This window comes from Pituophis catenifer, unplaced genomic scaffold (genome assembly GCF_029215685.1).
Source record: "Pituophis catenifer annectens isolate HBS135680 unplaced genomic scaffold, rPitCat1.0.hap2 SCAF_11, whole genome shotgun sequence".
Taxonomy (NCBI): domain Eukaryota; kingdom Metazoa; phylum Chordata; class Lepidosauria; order Squamata; family Colubridae; genus Pituophis; species Pituophis catenifer.
This window is the reverse complement of record NW_027256891.1, coordinates 4941200-4959671: the sequence shown is the minus strand read 5'-3', so window position 1 is coordinate 4959671 and position 18472 is coordinate 4941200. Positions and strand designations below refer to the sequence as shown.

Sequence of the window (18472 nt, the reverse complement as noted above, 5' to 3'; positions counted from 1 at the left end):
CTGTACATCTGCTTGACTCATGTTCTCGGTTTAGATACTGTAGTTCTTTCAGTCAGTGCTTTTTAACGATTATGTAGCTAAAACGTTAGAGAATTGAGAATATTTGTGATTTCAGTTGTTTGCGTTTGCAAACCCTGTAACAAGCAAGTTTAGTCTGATGGGTAGCAAGACCTGTGCATCAGAGCTCCAGTATAAATAAGCACCTTCTCATTAATTCAACTGTTGTGGACATCACAGTACATGCATCTTTCCTGTAATTTTGTACATCATGCATGCACAGAGTTGCCCATCATGATTAGGTAAATGGGAAAGGCTCTGCTCCTGGGTGCTGTGTGCATGCATCACAAAATAGCCATGGAAATATCGCCTCAAAAACTTTTATTAGCAAGTTATAAATTCAACACAGTTGCCAGTTTGCAAACTGGCACTTTGAATTGCTATTTTCTTCTCCAAGCTCCAGAGGAAATGTCTCGTGTAAGACTTATAGAATAATTAAAGAAAAAAAATCATCCATAGATCTTTTTGGCTGCATACCTTGGATCGTAAGGCTTGTAGACTCGTAAGAGAGTTGAAGAGCAACACACTTTCCTAAAACAATATGACGCACGGTGAAGTTGAGCCTGTTCTTTCACAAATAGTGTTAAAAATCCTGCCTTGCTGAAAAGGTTACTCTAGCATGTGTTACTTATGTTGTTGCTACCGAGTTATATTGTATAGTATACATACTCCAGTTATGTTGTTACTGAGGCAAGAGCAGCTTCATTTGAGTGTTACCCCACAGATCATCCTTGCCCTCATCCTAGCAAAGTCTACTTTGATAGGTCTTCAGCACTTTCTGAAAACACCTTGCACCTTCCAAGCCAGGTTTGCTTGGAGATTTTATGTCAATATTCTTTTAAACATTGTGCCAAGAAACATTATGGCTTTTCCAATCCTATCAGTATCTAAATGCAACACTTAATACCTCCTAATCCAGATGTAGGAATTATCTGTCTCCACCACGACCATCCTTCCCAGCGTTCTAGGTGGAAGCAGCTTCCGTAGGCATAAATGGGACTGACTTCCAGCTCAGCTTTTCTTTTCTTTGTAGAATTAATTCTGTAGTAAAAAAAATACTTCCAATTTTTACACTCTGTAGAATCCCAGCCTTTGTTTGTTAAAGGGGCCATACTTGCATCTTTTCTCAGGTATGCAAGTGCCAAATAAGATGTGTCTACTGCAGCAAATGTGGCTCAGTGTTGTTGATTGGTAATAAATGGTTAACGTGTTGTGACACTTTTACTGTTTCCCAAACTCTGTGCTTTGGGCAAATCTAGCTTCAAAGGCCTTTACAGTACTAATTGGGGGGTTTTTTAGGAAGTGTAAATTCCCCATTCCTGCCCCAGGATTCATCAGTGGAATATGGGAAACAGGTCCTTTCACTTTGCCCTAAGATGCAAGAAAAGCTGATGAAAAGCTGCTGCTTGTTCCTGTGGCTCTTGAGGTGTCATTTGAAATGGTCTGGTATGTGAAGTTCTGACAGTGTTCTGTGTTGATCATGGGTATAGATTATATAAATATGTAAAAGCCTGTAAAATAGAGCAGTGGTTGCCTTAAAAGTAAATAACTTCTGAGCCCAATTCTTGAGGAGGCAAATTAATTTTAAGAGTGGTTTCTGCCATTCTGACTTGAAAAATGCATTCAGAATTTTGGGGAGCTTGTAGAAAATTTGGAAATACAGCTCCTTATTTTCTGCCATGGCTTTGTGCTGATTCTTTTTTTCTGAAGCTCAGCAGTCCAGCTTTGAATTACTCCTTCCATGAGCCCCTCAAGATGGCCGTTACAATATTTGAAATCACTTTTCTTTTTTATTTTGTAGGCTTCTAGTGGGGGAGGGGTGGAGAAAGTGTCTGGAATTGTTCAAACAAAGCAAAGAACGTAGAGAACCCCAAGCAGTGAATCCTGACTTTATACCACTGATTCATAAGAAATTTAGAGTTCATTATAAAATGTCACAGGGTTTATCATATGCATGAATGCTCTCTCCCTCCCCCCCAAAAACTAGTTTGCCGAGAAGTAGGTTACTATATTAATGCTTTCTCTTAATTTATTCCGTCATATATACAAAGATTGCTAATGTAGGAGAATGTTTCTGGGTATAACATTCCACATGTTTTGTGTGATGAGTAGATTGGTCATTAGTTTTACCTATTGTGCAAAACTGGGAAACAAAGATAAGTATGAGAGTAGTATAATTCTTGCACACTTCTGCAAAAATCAAAATGAATGGAACATCCCTCATGCCGATGTATTATGTTGTAAGCATTCTTTATTCTGTCTCATTCCAAACCTCAGAAAAGTTTTCAATAAATTTATCACTCTAATAAATTTAGCCATCCATTTTCTTGTCTTGATTAAACACACAAATTGTATGCTTAAATGTGAATATTGTATTTCAGTATCATGCTAATTAATTGCATTAGCCTGAAAATATTAGCATTGAGCAATAAGATCTTAAGTGTTGGTATTCAGTGTAAATATTTAACAGTTTAGGAAACAATGTTGTATAATACATTCATACTTTGCCAGTTTTGTGAATTTTTGTTTATGGCTATAACCATAATTTGTAAATCCATGAAGCTTCCTTGTTAATCTGTATACATTTTAATTATGTTTCCTTACACTTTATGAAGTAATAGCCACTTTTTTTAATAGGACCTCATGCCTTGAAGATTTTGTAAAAAAAATAAATGCTTAAATAACTGTTGTGGGTATAATTTCATGATACGGCTTTTCACTTGCATTTCACTTTTGAACAAAAGCACACTTCTGTAAGCTTGCTTTCTCAGCACCTTTAAGGGCTTCAAGCTATATCTAGAGAACAATTGCACTGATATTTTAGCCACACACTTCCCTTTAAAGTTGTGAGTGTAGTCCTCCAAGAACCTGGTTTATAGTGGCTTTGGTTCAGTTTGAATCCTGCAAACAATTCCTCTTCCCCCTTCTACGGAAAAGCAGAATCCAGCCTTCCTAAGTATTTTGTGTGTTCTTGAAGAAAAACATTCAGGCAGCTACAGTGACCTCCTTCCCATAGTCATCATTCAAGAATCTGTGGCATTCTTATTACTCCATGGGATGTGCAAGACTAATTAGCCATGAAATAAACCTGGCTTGTAGTCCTTCAGCTCTGGAACCAGCATGAGGAAAGACTGGAGCTGCAAGCATAACATCTGGAAGATGACGCTGCCTGAGGTGTCTTGTTTCACTTGCAGAAGATCAACACCTTTTTCATGCTTGGCGCAGCGCTGAACCTGGTTCTCCCACATTTAGCCTGATACTCTCACAAGTTCTTCCCACAACCACCAGCCTTCCTATGAAATTCCCATGATGCACAGCCAACACGGGAGCGGTTGGCCAGCTAGAGATCCAAGGAAAGCTAGTGAACCAGGAGGTGGAAGAACATCTAGATTCAGTCCCAACTAGAAACCTAAACCTGGTCTCCACCATTAAGTTGTTTTAGTACATAGACATGGTATGGTACCTGTAATGTTATTGATTTCTTGACTAGAAATTTCTTCCATGGTAGAATGTGAATATTGTGTGTGGAATTAATTGGCCAGGCCAATGTAACATCCAACATAAGTTCATTTGCAGGTCAGTTGATCATGCAATGATCGGCCTGAGTGAATCAGGATTTTCTTGCAGCATCTCCTACTATGTCTCAGCTTTCCAGCAGATTCTGAAGCGGAGGCCCTGGGGCTTCACTCGGGTTCCTTGTGCCCCAAGCCAAGCGTAGGGCACCCCCATGGTCCCCCAAATCTCAGTGCAGCTTCCCTCCTGAATTTCAAGCCAGGAACTGGGTTTGGCAGACTGCTGCCTGCTTTGGTTTGATAAGGTTTGGCCTCTTCAAATATAGGTACTCCTTTACTGACAATCACAATTGAGCCCCAAATTTCTGCTGCTAAGTTCTTGCCACAGTGGTTAAATGAATCATTGTAGTTGTTAAGTGAGTAACACAGTTGGCTTCCCCATTGACTTTGCTTGTCAAAAGGTCTCAAAAGGAGATCATGTTGTCCCAGGACAGTGCCACTGTCCTAAGTGCATGCCAGTTGCCAAGCATCTGAATTTTAATCACATGGCCATGGGGATGCTGCAACAGTCACTTTTTTCAGTACTGTTGTAACTGAATGGTGGCTAAATGAATAGTTGTAAGTCAAGAACTACCTGTAAAGCATTTACATCTGATGAAAGATCAGGTAGTTTTAGAATAAAAAAATGGTTCAAGTTTGCCTTAAATCGATTTCTAACCTCTGCCCATCCAGTTTTCTTTTAGACAACCATTTGTCTGAAATAGTGTAAGGTGGTCTGCTTGAGAAGGAGGTTGGACTAGAAGACCTCCAAGGTCCCTTCCAACTCGGTTATTCTGCAATAAAATGGAAATTGATTGAATTTTGACTTCACTTACATCCCTGCAATCGCCTAGTGGTCTCCCATCCTAGCCCTACTGTACTGAAATCCTGGCCTTTTTCCCTGAGCATTCAAGGTCGACTAGCAGCAGCCTGGAGGTTTGGAGTGGAGCCTCTTCCCAATCTCACCACCACCACCACCACCACGCTGAAACATACCCCAAACTCAGCCTACAAACGGAAATTCGGACACTACAAGGATGAGGTTTCAGCACTTGCAGCCTCTCAATCTCCTTTCTTCCCACAGGGCAGGCAAAGATGCCATCTAAGGTCAGGACGGCGCACCCAAATTCCCGCAAAGCTTAGGCGAGATCAGCTGAGAGGCTGCCTGGTTGCTCCGAATCCACGAACCCAGCCCAAGAAAGGAGTTTGCACTTGGGAAGGCCAGTCCCGGGTTAACGGAATAACCCAAGTTGGAAGGGACCTTGAGGGTCTTCTAGTCCAACCCCCTTCCCAAGCAGGAGATTCTATAGGTCAGTGGTTCTCAACCTGTGGGTCAGGACCCCTCTGGGGGTCGAACGACCCTTTCACAGGGGTCGCCTAAGACCATTGGAAAACACATATTTTCAATGGTTTTAGGAATAATTTTATGGTTGGGGGTCACCACAACATGAGGAACTGTATTAAAGGGTCGCGGCATTGGGAAGGTTGAGACCCACTGCTATAGGTGGTACCATTCTGACCAAATAGTGGTCCAGTCTCTCGCCCTGAGTCCTTTGGGAGTAGGGCGGTATATAAATCAAAGAAACTAAACTAAGTGGCTTGATCCCACTGTTTTGGTTAAATTTAATTGATTTTAATTGGGTTGTTTTAAATTGCGGCCCAAAATATTTAATTATTTTTAAACTGTTTTTAAATTTCGTATGTTCCGTTTTATTCTGGCTGTTCACCGCCCTGAGTCCTGTTGGAGAAGGGCGGTATGCAAATTAAAACAAACAAACAAACAAACAAACAAACAAACAACTAAACTACACTTGTTAAAAGCTGCCACTTCTGGAGGCCGGGCGTTCCACTGGTGAACGGGTCTGTCGGGAAGGTTCTCCTTCGTTCTAGGTTGCAGCCCCCCCTGCAGACCCCCCCCCGGCCCGGCCACCCCGGAGCCCATGGCGCGCGCCCGAAGCGGCGGCTCTGCCCAGTCCCGGGCAACTGGCAGCTCGGCCGCGCGCTCGGGCTGGCCTGGGTCCGCGGGGCGCTAGGACCTGGCCGCCTCTCGCTGCAGGAGCCGCCGCCGCCGCCACCGCCTCCCTCTCCCTCTCCCGGCCTGGGCGCCGCCGGCTGCGGCTCCCCCGCCGGAGCTGGGCTCTTTCTGTGGGCGCGAGGGCTGCTGCGGCGCCTGCGGGGAGAGCAGCCGCGAAGGGCGAGCGGGGATGGCGGCGGCGGCTGCAGGGGCGCTTTAGCCCGGCGGAGCGCTCCGTGCACGATGCAGCAGCCGGGGATGCGCTGAGCCCGGCCGGCTCTCCCGCTCCCGCGCGCCCCGGAGCCCCGCCATGGCCACCGACCTGGAGCCCGCGGCCGGGCGGCTGGAGGCGGAGGAGGACGAGGAGCAGTGGCTCTACGGAGGTGGGGGCGGCCGCGCTGGGGAGGGGGCGAGTCCCGGGCTGCCTCCCCCGCCGGGCGTTGCCGCGGACCCGGCGGAGCATCCTTGGGGGTTGTTGGAGCGCTTTGCCGGCCTTGGAAGCCCCCGATCCTCGGGCTGGTTGGGGACGCCGCCCCCCCCCACTCCTCGGTGGGAGTCCGGAGGAAGAGGGGCCGGGGGCTTCTCTGAGGAATGCGCGGGCCGGGGATGCTCCGCGCGAGGGGGGAGGGGAACGAGGGCATCGCGGGCCCGGTGAGACCCCCCACCACAACAACCCAACGGCAAGGTCAAAGCCTTTGAGCATCCCAGCAAGTGGGAGGGCTCCAGCCCCCCCGCCCCCCATCCAGAAGATGGGATCTGCTGGCTTGAAAATATTTCAGTCTTTCCTTTAAGGGAATAAGAGAGGCGGAAGGGACCCTGGAGGTCTTCTAGCTCAACCCCCTGCTCAACCAAGAGACCTCTGTACCAGTGTTTCTCAACCTTGGTAGCTTGAAGATGGGTGGACTTCAACTCCCAGAATCCCCCAGCCAGCAGCGCTGGCTGGGGGATTCTGGGAGTTGAAATCCACCCATCTTCAAGCTACCAAGGTTGAGAAACACTGGTACAGAGGTGGCACCTATGCCAAGGCCACAAATTCCAGTGCACCTGTCTGGCAGGCCTGTTTTCCCTTCGCTAGAGGATGCTTATCCAGAGGAGTTTGAATTTTCTGAAGATGAGGGGTGGAGGCCTGATAGGTCAGCATTCACATGACTTTTTCATCCCTCTGTTTTCAAGTCCTTACTTCATAAGGCCAAGGTAGTGACCAACATTGCAGTAGTTGAGATCCTCCTGACCAACCTCAGGGCTCAGCTGCTCCCCATGAGGACTTGTTGATGATACCAAAGTAGGAGCAAGACTTTATCCCTTGCCCAAAACTTTTCTCTGAGGTCATTCAAAGCCCGTGGGGTTCAACACTGCTCTATTCCAGACAAGTGTTTTCTTAGAGACCGCTGGCCACTTTCAGAAGAAACCATTGATCGTTCACAGGGATTCACACTTGGGTTGGGTTTACGCAACAACTTGGACCTCAAAGTAGCCTACCACATTTTCATCCAGGCCGTTGTGGGATCTTGACCTCTTCTCTCATGTGAACCAAGACAAGTTTTACCTTAGGATGAGTCAGTGCTTTAAAGCAGGGGTCTCCAAACTTGACAACTTTAAGACTTGTGGCCTTCAACTCCCAGAATTCCCCAGCTAGTATGGCTTGCTGGGGATTTCTGGGAGTCAAATTCCAAAAGTCTCAACGTTGCCAAGTTTGGAGACCCTGACTTTAAAGTAAGGGAGTAGAAACTCACCTGAGCTTCTGGCAAGGTCCAATAGTCCAACCCAGATTAATCATATCGTCTGTCAGTTGTAGATGAATGAAGAATAGGGTTTCCTGTCCCAGGGGGGTTACAGTATAATTTGATAGGAAAGTGAGCAGCAAGGAGAAGTCCACGAATGGAAGGAGAGCTTAAACTTTAAGGAGTGGTTGGAGAATCTACATTCAGGTGGGTTGACACCTCCCTAGAGTTAATCACAGCAAACAAGGGTGCTTAAGTGGAGACTTCAAAAAACTTTGGGGAGGTTATAAGGAGGGATTGGGTGAGCTGGCTTGCCATGGGGGACAGTTCTAGGAATAAGGGGAAGCACGGCCTAGTGGATGGCCCTTCAAAGGGAACAGAACTTCGGCTGAGGCAGCTGCATGACCCTGGTCGGGACATTCAGGCCCAGCTGCTTGTCAAAATTGAAATGCCTGGTGGGAGGAAAAAAAGGAAGAGTCGTCTTCCAAGTAAGTAATTCAAACAAAACTTGAGGCATTACTAACTAGGGGGTTCAAACGATTGAATTTGTGCTTGCCCAGAACGGGGTGATAGAAGGGACATGCCATGGGAACCTCCTGGAGGACTTCCAGGTGAAACCAAATTGTATACTCTCATAACTATGTTAAAAGAACGTTAGTTTTCATTGTGATTTCTGAAATTCAGGGAGCTGGCAAGAATGAGCATTCTTCCATGCTCTCATTGTATCAACAGCTAGGAGTGAATTGGTGGTTTTTCAATACAGTGGTTTAATGTTTAAACTACGTTTCCCAACCTTGACAACTTTGAGACCTGTGGAATTTAGCCCCCAGCCAACCATTGTGGATTTTAAATCCCAGAAATCCCCAGGCAGCTGGCTGAGGAATTCTGGGAGTTGAAGTCCACAGGTCTTAAAGTTGTCAAGGTTGGGAAACCCAGCATTAAACCATGATTTTAAGTTAAGTGCATAAGCACAAGAAGAAGAAAAAACCCAACCCCATACTGAGCAAAGTTTTAGTTCTCTTCTCACAGGTACCAAAGAAATGGTTCCATTTTATTTCTCCTGGTTGTTTGCTCTTGGTTCAGTACAAACCACGTTTTGTGTTTTAAAATGTAACACTTGCCAATTATTAATCCAGCCATTTGCAAACCTTGTATTTAACCTTGTTAAAAAGTAGCTTGCATTTCTATCAGGCCAAGATTTTCTGCTTTATATAATAACATTCTGGGCATCAGAGATGGTTTTCCTATAGATTCTCTTTTTTTTCCTGCTTTTAGAGCTGAGCTTTAGCATCATGCCTCAATACAGTCAGAGACTTCATTTAGCCATCAAAGCTCAGCCATTCAGTACAAGTATAGGTAGTCCTTGACTTTCAAGCATCCATTTAGTGACCATTCAAAGTTACAACGGCGCTGAAAAAAGTGATTTATGGCTGTTTTCACAAATACAATCATTGCAGCATCCCGGGGTCACATGATAAAAATTTGGTCATTTGGCAACTGGTTCCTATTTACGACGGTTGCAGGGTCTTTGGGTCGTGTGATCATCTTTTGTAACATTCTCACAAGCAAAGTCGGTGGGGAAGCCAGATTCAAGTGTGACTAACTTAAGAACTGCAGTGATTTCACTTAATGTGGCAAGAAAAGTCATAAAATGGGGTAAAATTCACTTGAAAACTGTTTTGCTTAGGAACGGATATTTTGGGCTCAATTGTGGTTGTAAGTCGAGGACAACCTGAAATTTTGGAATTTAGTTGGAATATTAAATTAAGAATGTGAAACGAAAAGGTAATCGTCGTTTGACTGCAAGGTGATTTTTATTCTTAGACTATTCTGTTTATTTGGCTTTATCAGTCCCACCAGATTTATTATAAGGATACGCAGCTTTACTTTCTTGGTGGAAACATACAGGGATTCAAATGTTTCTGGGCCATTGTAGGCTTTGTAAAATTAGTGCAGCAAATTCCAATAGTAGCATGTTGGTGCTTTGGGTGTGAACCAACGGTTCAGAAGTAGCCTTGTGGATCCGTCTCTGCATATCTATTTGAGTTAGAGCTGCAGAGCTAAACAAACATGGATAAAATTGGGTCATGGAATCAAGTTATGCAGTATTGTAGTTAAGGAACATGTTGCAGACACTTCTCCATTTTTCTGGGGGGGGGGGGTTGTTTTGTTTTGTTTCTAAAAAGATACATGCAGTGGCCGTGTTTAATCAATAGGCAGATTATCTAAGACCATAGTGAACAAATTGATTGATTGATTGATTGATTGATTGATTGATTGATTGATTGAATTTCTATACCGCCCTTCTCCCGAAGGACTCAGGGCGGTGAACAGAATAAGATTTCATATATTTATATATATATGTTAAAAACTGAGTCATCAGACCATGTCTTACTCTTGAGAAGATGCAACCAAGTCTTTGGTTTTGCACATATGCCATTAGGGCAGAATTTTCATCCTTTTTATTTGAAGCAGAAGTGCTTTAAATAAACAAAGATAGGTAATTGAACCCAGAATGAATTAATGGCACAATAAGAGCAAATCTCTCCAGTGAACTATTTAAACAGGCACAGCATTAAGAAGGGAGAAACATGTTGTATAGAGGAAGTGAACTGTCATACATGCCATCACAATCAAGAGGTGATTTTTTTTTTATTTTATAGGCTGTTTGTCAGGTCAGTACTAAGGAAAATGCCACTTCCTTGGCATCTGCTTGATTGGAACTCTTGCTATTATCCCAGTATATTAAATGTGGATTTTATGCTGCTCTCTGATCTTGTTTGCCTGAAGACATTTCGTTACCCAACTAGGTAACATCATCAGTGCAAGAGAATGTAGGGTTTGCCCCCTGTTTATGTATAGTAGCTTGCCCTGCCAGGGTTAGTGGAGGTATGGTTTTGCTCCTTCCAAGTTCCTTGATTAGAGTATTGATTTCTGCTTGATAGCTCAAGTGTTGGTCCCTGATTAACTGGTTTATCTCTATGTGTCTATTGTGTCAGTCATCCATAGACACAGAAACACAATAAACATGTGTCAGACATCCATAGAAACACAGACAAAATAAAATAAATGTGTTGGCCATTCATAGATACATAAGCACAATAAACATGTGGTAGCCAGCACATAGACAGAGGGGTCTAGGACAATTCGTTGTGGCTAACTTGCCACAGCCACCTTGTCGCAGGACAATTCAACACTGTATTAATAATTTCATTCGGTTCCGTCAAAATTAATTTAACTTTTGTTGAATTGTCCTGCAGCAAGTTGGCCATGGCAAGTTGTCCCAGAGACAGAGATAAGCCACATTTAAACAGCATTTAAAAGAGACAATTAAAAGAAGGTAACAAAAAGAAGAACTCAAAAAGAACAAAACACATCCTCTCCCGCAGCCAACACCTAGATAAGCAGGAATTAACACAGACAATCAACCCAGCAGAAAATAGTATCTTAATTAAGGAACTACCACAGGGAAACCTATCCCGCAGGGTAAGCTACTATATATAAACAGGCAGCAAACCCCACACTCACTCACACTGATGATGTTACCGAGCTGGGTAATGAAATGTCTGCAAGAAAACCACCAAGCTCAGAGAGCACCAAGGACTCCATAGTTCAATCCTGAGCTACAAATATTCTCTTCTAGTGGAAGTATGAGTTCTATTTTGCAAAAGTTTTAAAGAGTTTCTATTACACAGAGAGGGGGGGATTACTAGCCCTACATGAGTGAGGCATGCAGATCCATTTATATAAACATAAATTATACAACCAGCCTGCTAATATCAAAATAGGCCACAGATCAAAATTCATGTGCATCCTTTTTGCCCAGGAAATGTGATGTAGGAAACACTTTGAATGTGGCTTCCTGCCTGATTTCTAAATAAAAGTAATTATGAATGAGCTGTCTGAGGTGTGACTCCTTACTAACCCTCAGAATCTGTGGAGTCCAGACCCAGGTCCTGAAGGATGATGGCTGCAGAAAACTTCCCTGACTGCCCATTTGGAAATCCTGCAGTTGGAAGATCCTCAATTCAGATTTCTGCTAGATGCAGGAATCCAAATTAAAGCATCCCCTACAGAAAGATGTCCAGTCTCTATCGATCGCTTTGCTTGGTTGCTGCTTTTACTGCCAAATTGCTTTCCTCACTTATCCTTGGAATGTTTTTCTAATATTCAACTGGCATTTGCTTTCTTGCAAATTGAGAGCATTGTTTTGTCTCCTGATCTGGGATGATCTGGATGTTAGGAAATCCTGGAGGTTGTAAATACAAGAAAATATTTTGGCGAAAGCAGCAGCAAAACATTTCCATGTGACTGCCAAGAAAACTCCATGGAAAAGTTCCTGAAGTCATCAGGGTTGGGTCAACTCAAAGGAGACTTCAAGAAGGATTGGTGCTTGGGTGTCACTGTAGTTAGAAGAAGAGAGACATAAGCTAGAAAGAGACAGAGTACAGGGACAGTCTAGGAAAGCAATTGCTCCTTCTCGCTCACTTTTTTGTCCGCCTCCAGTGGTGAAATCCAAAAATGTTCCCTAGCAGTTCTGTGGGCGTGGATTGGTAGGCGTGGATTGGTGGTCATGTGAGTGGCTGGGCGTGGCTGGGTGGTCATGTGAGTGGCTGGGCACAGCCAACTCAATGTCACTCCCACCCGGTCACATGACACCCTCCCCCCAGCCACACCTACCCAGGTTTTGTGGCTCCTGGTATTTTCTGTATGAAATGGATCATGTGACTGGGTGGGCGTGGCCAACTTGATTGGTCTCACCCTTAGGAAATTTCTTAGTCCAACTAACAATAAAATAGTACAATAAAATAGCACTGTTCCAATATTTAGAATAGAATAATAGAGTTGGAAAGGACCTTGGAGGACTCCTAGTCCAACCCCCTGCTTAGGCAGGAAATGCTACACCATTTCAGACAAATGATTATCCAATCTCTTCTTAAAAATTTCCAGTGTTGGAGCATTTACAACTTCTGGAGGCAAATTGTTCCATTGATGAATTGTTCTGTCAGGAAATTTACAAAGATGAGAAACAATGGATGGAAACTAACCAAAGAGAGAAGCAACCTAGGACTAAGGAGAAATTTCCTAAGGGTGAAACCAATTAACCAATGGACTAGTTTGCCTTCAGAAGTTGTGGGTGCTCCATCACTAGAGGCTTTCAAAAAGAGTGAGGGAAGTACACCCCAAAAGGACAGTGCCAGTAATCACTAAAACAATGCAGAAAACTTAAAACAGCCATTCCCTTTTTTAAAAAAAGTCAACCCCAAAGCAAACGCAACAGCCGAGAGGGAAACTAAGAGCAGCTGCTCAGGCTAATTGAAAGCCTGGGTGTGCTGCCAAAAGCCATTAACCCTTCCAGCTCTATTATTCTATGTTCTCTATGTTCTAAATTGGATGCTTCACAGCAGGAGCAATACAGCTGGCTGGACCACACATGCCTTAAATTCACAGCCTGTACGACCAAGCTGCATCATTGTCCCCTCCTCTGTCTTTTCCCCCAGGAAGAAACAAGAAGTAGCCAACACTGCAGCAGCTATAAAAGGTCTTGGGAAACTCCAGGGAGTATCAGCTGATCACAGAACTGTTACTTAATTCTCTTTATAATGAAAATGTTTGTAATCTTGTCCTTCCAGAAGGGAAGTGGTTAATCCCATCGCTAGAGGGGTGATTGATGGGTTTCCCTGCCCTAATCCTGACAGTTTCTGTTGTTTATTGACTTGATTCAGCATGTATTGGCTGCATTTTAGCTGCAACTGTTAAGTGGAGCTATTAATTGAAGGAGAGAGAGAAAAAAAACACCTCTCTTGCACTTTATTTTTAACTGGTTCTCCGAATGCCTAAGCAATTTACTAACGGTTCGGACAAACAGGTGAGAACCAGCTGAATTTCACCTATGTCGATATCCCACCAGCCTTCCATATTCCATCGTAATTAGTCAAAACGAACACCTCATAAGACTACAGTGAGTTCTTTTTTTACAAATATTGAAGGATTTATCTTTGCCTTTAATTAGTATTTGTCTTTCTTCCTATTTTCAGATGACAATGGTAAGCCAGAAGATGGACCAATATCTGGGTAATTCTTCAAGCTTTTCATTTAGAACCAAACATAGTTAGGTCAGGTAGCAACCTTCTGTAACATGATGCTCTTCAGATCTGTTGGATGTCAATCTCCATAATACCCGGCAAGCTTATGCCATGTTAATTGAACATCATAGCATATAACATTTATATATAAATGCCATATTTCTATATAATACTATATAACTTTTCTGGAGCACGTCAAGTTACGGAGGTACTTGATGTTACATTAAGTTAATTTTATTACATTAAATTTACATTACCTTAGATTAAATTAATGTTAAGTTACATTGATTGTAAAAGCTTAAGTGTAGCTTTGTCACTTCTGTTTATTCCCAGCATCAAAACCTCATTACTTAAAAAAACTCCAAAATGCTTTGTTTATATCTGTTTATTTGCCTTTTATTTTCTCATTTGGAGTTCTAAATTCTGTTTTAGTCACATTTCTTTGGATGGATGGATGGATGGATGGATGGATGGATGGATGGATCAGGAGCAGGCTTGCTTTCCAACTGCCTGGTTAGCTGACTTGGGCTTTTCTTTAAAAGAAGACAGGATAGGAATTTGTGAAACCAGCACAAAAGTCAGCCAGGTAATTGTAAACCAAGCCTGTTCCTGATAAGCCAAGCCCATTAATTGTTCCATGGATACCTTGAGCTCAGGGTCCTGCAAAAGCTTTGTTCTGGCTGCAGTTGAGTGTGCCAAGGATAACCCTATATGTGACATCTGCATAGAAAGGAATACTTTGTATGCTGGAGGGTCAGTTGTCCTACTGATTAACCAATGTAACCTGTATCTTATTGGGTGGAGAAACTTGCCCTTATTGTTGTGTTTACATTTATCAGACACACTGAATCTCATCCATTGCAAGACATTCCTAAGGAGACCAGAATTGTTATCAGTGAAGACCAAGAACTGTTGCAGCAAGTAAGTGATGATCATCAAGTAGAAAGTCCAGCACACCGTTTTCCAATCATGTGTCTGGGAAATATGTTGGACTTCATTCCCAGTCCTGTCCAGCATAGACAATCACTGGATATTTTTCTGTCAAGGTCTGGCTGCGCTCACAGGAGAAATCCATAGAGAATTATGTCAATGATGAGCAGAGCTCACACTAACAATAGTTGGGACCTGTCACTTCAAGTCCTGCTTTGCTGCCTCATTCTGGCAAGAGTTGGGGTGTTCCTGGGAAAGATGACCAGAAGTGGGAGTGTCAAGCTAAAGTAGAGAAAGAAAAACATCCAGTTTCCATTATATGGTCTTGAGCACATAGCCATCATTTTCAAACAGAACATCAAAAGTTATTTTGAAGTCATGAACATCATTGATAGATACCATGCAAGTCTATGACTGTAATAAATATGTGATTGATTGATAATTGATAGAAAACCAGAGGAACCATGGATTGGATTTAAAAAAGTAGTTAAGGATAAATGTGAAAAGATACTGCTGAAGAGGAAAAAGGGAAGAAAGCAAACTGGATTTTAGAATGAACCATGGAAACTAATGAAGGGAAGGGAAGGGAAGGGAAGGGAAGGGAAGGGAAGGGAAGGGAAGGGAAGGGAAGGGAAGGAAAAAAAGACCAAAAAACCCTTCTGAAAGGCAATTAACTAAGAGTTCCAGAGACAAGAAATTTCGGATACAGTATTGAATTAGACCATTGGGATAAATTATGGGAGAAAAACTATAAATTAATGATGTCAGCTGCTTATAAGGAGAACCTCTATAAAATGTTCTACCGTTGGCATTTACAACCAGCCAGATTGGCCAAGATGTTTTCAAATTGTTCACCCAAATGTTGGAGATGTGGTTATAAACAGGGAACTTTCTACCCATGTGGTGGACTTGTCTCAAGGCCAGGAAATATTGGCATAAGATAAGAAAATGGTTGGAAGAAATAACTGAACAAAAAATCGAATTGAAGCCGGAATTATTTCTTTTGGGCATTTTAGATTGGAAAATGGGTAAAAAAATCCAATACATAATATTACACATATTAACGGCAACCAGAGTCGTTTTTGCGCAGAATTGGAAACAGGCTGATATTCTTTCAGAAACAATGATATTAAGAAAAATATATGAGTGTGCTGAAATGGATAGGCTGTCTATGGAATTGAAAGAAAGAGAAGAATCTGAGTTTTATCAAATTTGGAGTAGATGGTATACGTGGCTTGAGAATAGGAGTAAAATTAATGCATAAGATGTATAAAAAGTATAATATATAATATATAAACTATATAATATTGATGATAATATGATTGTAGGTATTATAATTTAAATGATGGTATAATATAGGATAATGAACCATAGAAATTTATGTAAATATGAATCTTATGGCTGATATTGATACTGATATGGAAATGCTGTAATGAGTGTAAATTTGTATTTTGTGTTTTAAATGTTGGAAAAATTTAATAAATATATTTTTTTAAAAAAAAGAGTTCCACAGACAAGAAGCACTATTACAACTGCTGTAAAGAGGTTGAAGATAGAAAAACATTGAAACATCTTCCAAAAGATCTCTGAACACAGAGGTTCCGACCTCATATCAGTATGCTAAGGGACACCAATGGGCAAATAGTGAACAGTTCAGTGAAGATCAAACAATAAGTAGATTGAAATTCTGTAGAGTACAGATGTCAGCATCAAGATTCTTTAGAGTAGTCTTAGTATTAGCAGATGAAATCAGATCAATATTTCCATTATTACCAAGTCAGAAGGCTACAAGAATTGAAAGAACTACAGAAAGATGGCAAGCAACAGAAGAAGTATTGGCAATGGTTCCAACCAAACTATAATAGCAAATCTGGAGAATAACACAGTGGCCAACAAAGAAGTCGTTCTACATGTCAGTACCAAAATTAATGAGATTTTAGCAGACTGCACATGCTATTGTATAGTATCTATAACATGCTAACAAAATAATGGTTAGCTCATCCAACACAGAGCTCCACATGTAAGAACTTACAAAGCTGATTTTAGAAAAGTTCAAAGAATAAGGGACTGGTTGCTGATGCACACTGGATATCTGAGAAAAGCCAAATAATAACCAAAAATTAGTCAGTAGGTGCTTCATTGACAAAATGATTGTATTGACAACGTCAACCTGTGGAATGTCCTTAGAAAAATTGGAATTCCAGAACATCTCAATGTCCTTCATGTATATGCAGTCAGAAAGCCACAGTCCAGACAGGATGTGGCAAAACTGGCTTCAAATTGCAAATGAGTGAGACAAGACTGAATAATTACACAATAGCAGAGTTGGCAGGGACGTTGGAGGTCTTCTAGTCCAACCCCCTGCTCAAGCAGAAGACCCTATACCATTCCAGACAAGGGGCTGTCCAGTCTCTTCTTAAAAACTCTAGTGATGGAGTGCCCACAACTTCATGATTATTCTCTCTATAAATTATTAACATACATATATTGCAACATATATAAGACTATATGTTCTTAATTAATCAACCCACCTGTTGAATTTTTATTGAGAAAAGCTGGATTGGGAGAAAATGAACGTGGTTGTAAAATTGAAGGAAGAAACATAATTTCCTAAGATTAAATACAAGCAAAAGTAATGATAACTGGCCCAGCAGCCACCCAGGAAAGCCTTTAAAAAGGCATTCAGATGCCCAGTTGTGTCTCTGAGCAAAAAAATCAGAACTACACAAGACATTTTTTTTTTTTTTTGCCTGGTGACATTCTGTGGAAGTGAAAGTTGGACTTTAAAGGAGCAGGACAGAAAGAATATTGATACTTCTCATCTTTGGTGTTTGAGAAGTCTCCTAAGAAATCTGTGGATAGCCAAATCCAGAGTTCTCAATGACCAAATTGAAATTACCCTACTTGGGAAGGATTATGAGAAGACCTGGCTCTCTGGAGAAGGTTCTGGGGCTCAGTAGGATGGAAGGAAGCAGAAGAGGAGGGTCAACAGCAGAGAAGTTCATCAGCCCAAATACAATGGTGTGAGGGCGTTGTTGGAAGACCTGAAAGAAAAAGCTTAGGGACAGATTGTCATGGAGAAAAAGTTGTCTCTGGTTGGCAACAGTCAACACTAATCTGATAGTACATAATCAGGTGGGATCCAAATCCAAATTAGATGGAGCTCCCTGTACTCTTTTTTTCTCACGTTCTCTTTTGTTCCTTCTGTCTTTGCTGTAGATCATCCCAAGTGGGGAAGATGATGAGGAGGAGAGTGACAGTGATGATGATGACATTCGAGTCACGATTGGCAATATCAAGACTGGAGCCCCATCTTATATGTATGTGTTATACCCTCCCCCAAATCCTATTCTTTACTTAGTCATGCAAGTTTTTTTGAGATCAATGATGCTTTACTTGTTTATTTTATTTGTATGCTGCCTCTATTATTTTTATAAACGACTCAAGGAAGTGAACATATCTAATATTCCTTCCTCCTCTATTTTCCCCATAACAATAATCCTGTAAAGTGGATTGGGCTAAGAGAGACTTGACTGGCCCCAAATCATCCAGACACCTTTCACGCCTTCATACTGTAATAGCAGAACTCAACCATCTCCTGATGATTGACCCAAAGTCACCCAGCTAGCTTTCACACCTAAGGCGGGACCAGAACTCATTGTCTCTTGGTGATTGGCCAAAGTCACCCAGTTGGCTTTCATGCTTAAAACAGGACTAGAACTCACCATCTCCTGATGATTGGCCAAAAATCACCCAGTCACTTTTTCATGTCTAAGACAAGACTGGAACTCGCCATTTTCTGGTTTCCAGCTGATCAAATTTCTGCCGTATGTACAAAGTCATTGAAGCAGCTTTCATTGCAACCAGAGTGACTCAACCTGACACCATCCAGATGGGCAGGACCTCGCTCCCGTCATTCCCCAAAAGCCAATTAGAATGGGGGGAGGATGCTACCAGCCCAGCAGTGTTGTCCACTGGCCCCTTCTCCTGGGCCAGCCTGTCCATTCAGCCGATTATTGGAACTACCCAGTGATGTTTTTCATGCTGCTGTTGTTTGATTTGTACTGGTTTAAGACTCTGATCAAGATGATTGGAGCCAAGCCCTACATAGAT

The 18472-nt window shown here is 42.2% G+C and overlaps 1 protein-coding gene across 2 annotated transcripts in view; it reads left to right on the top strand.

Moving 5' to 3' along the window:
* The first annotated feature begins 5932 nt into the window (after positions 1–5932).
* LOC139322638 (pre-mRNA 3'-end-processing factor FIP1-like) overlaps positions 5933–18472 on the top strand; it is a 40183-nt gene continuing 27643 nt past the window's right edge. For both annotated transcript variants that reach the window (XM_070951796.1, XM_070951795.1), the window contains exons 1-4: positions 5933–6005; positions 13382–13418; positions 14269–14350; positions 17579–17679. In XM_070951796.1, coding sequence (XP_070807897.1) covers positions 5933–6005; positions 13382–13418; positions 14269–14350; positions 17579–17679 — 293 coding nt within the window. The remainder of the gene's footprint in view (positions 6006–13381; positions 13419–14268; positions 14351–17578; positions 17680–18472) is intronic.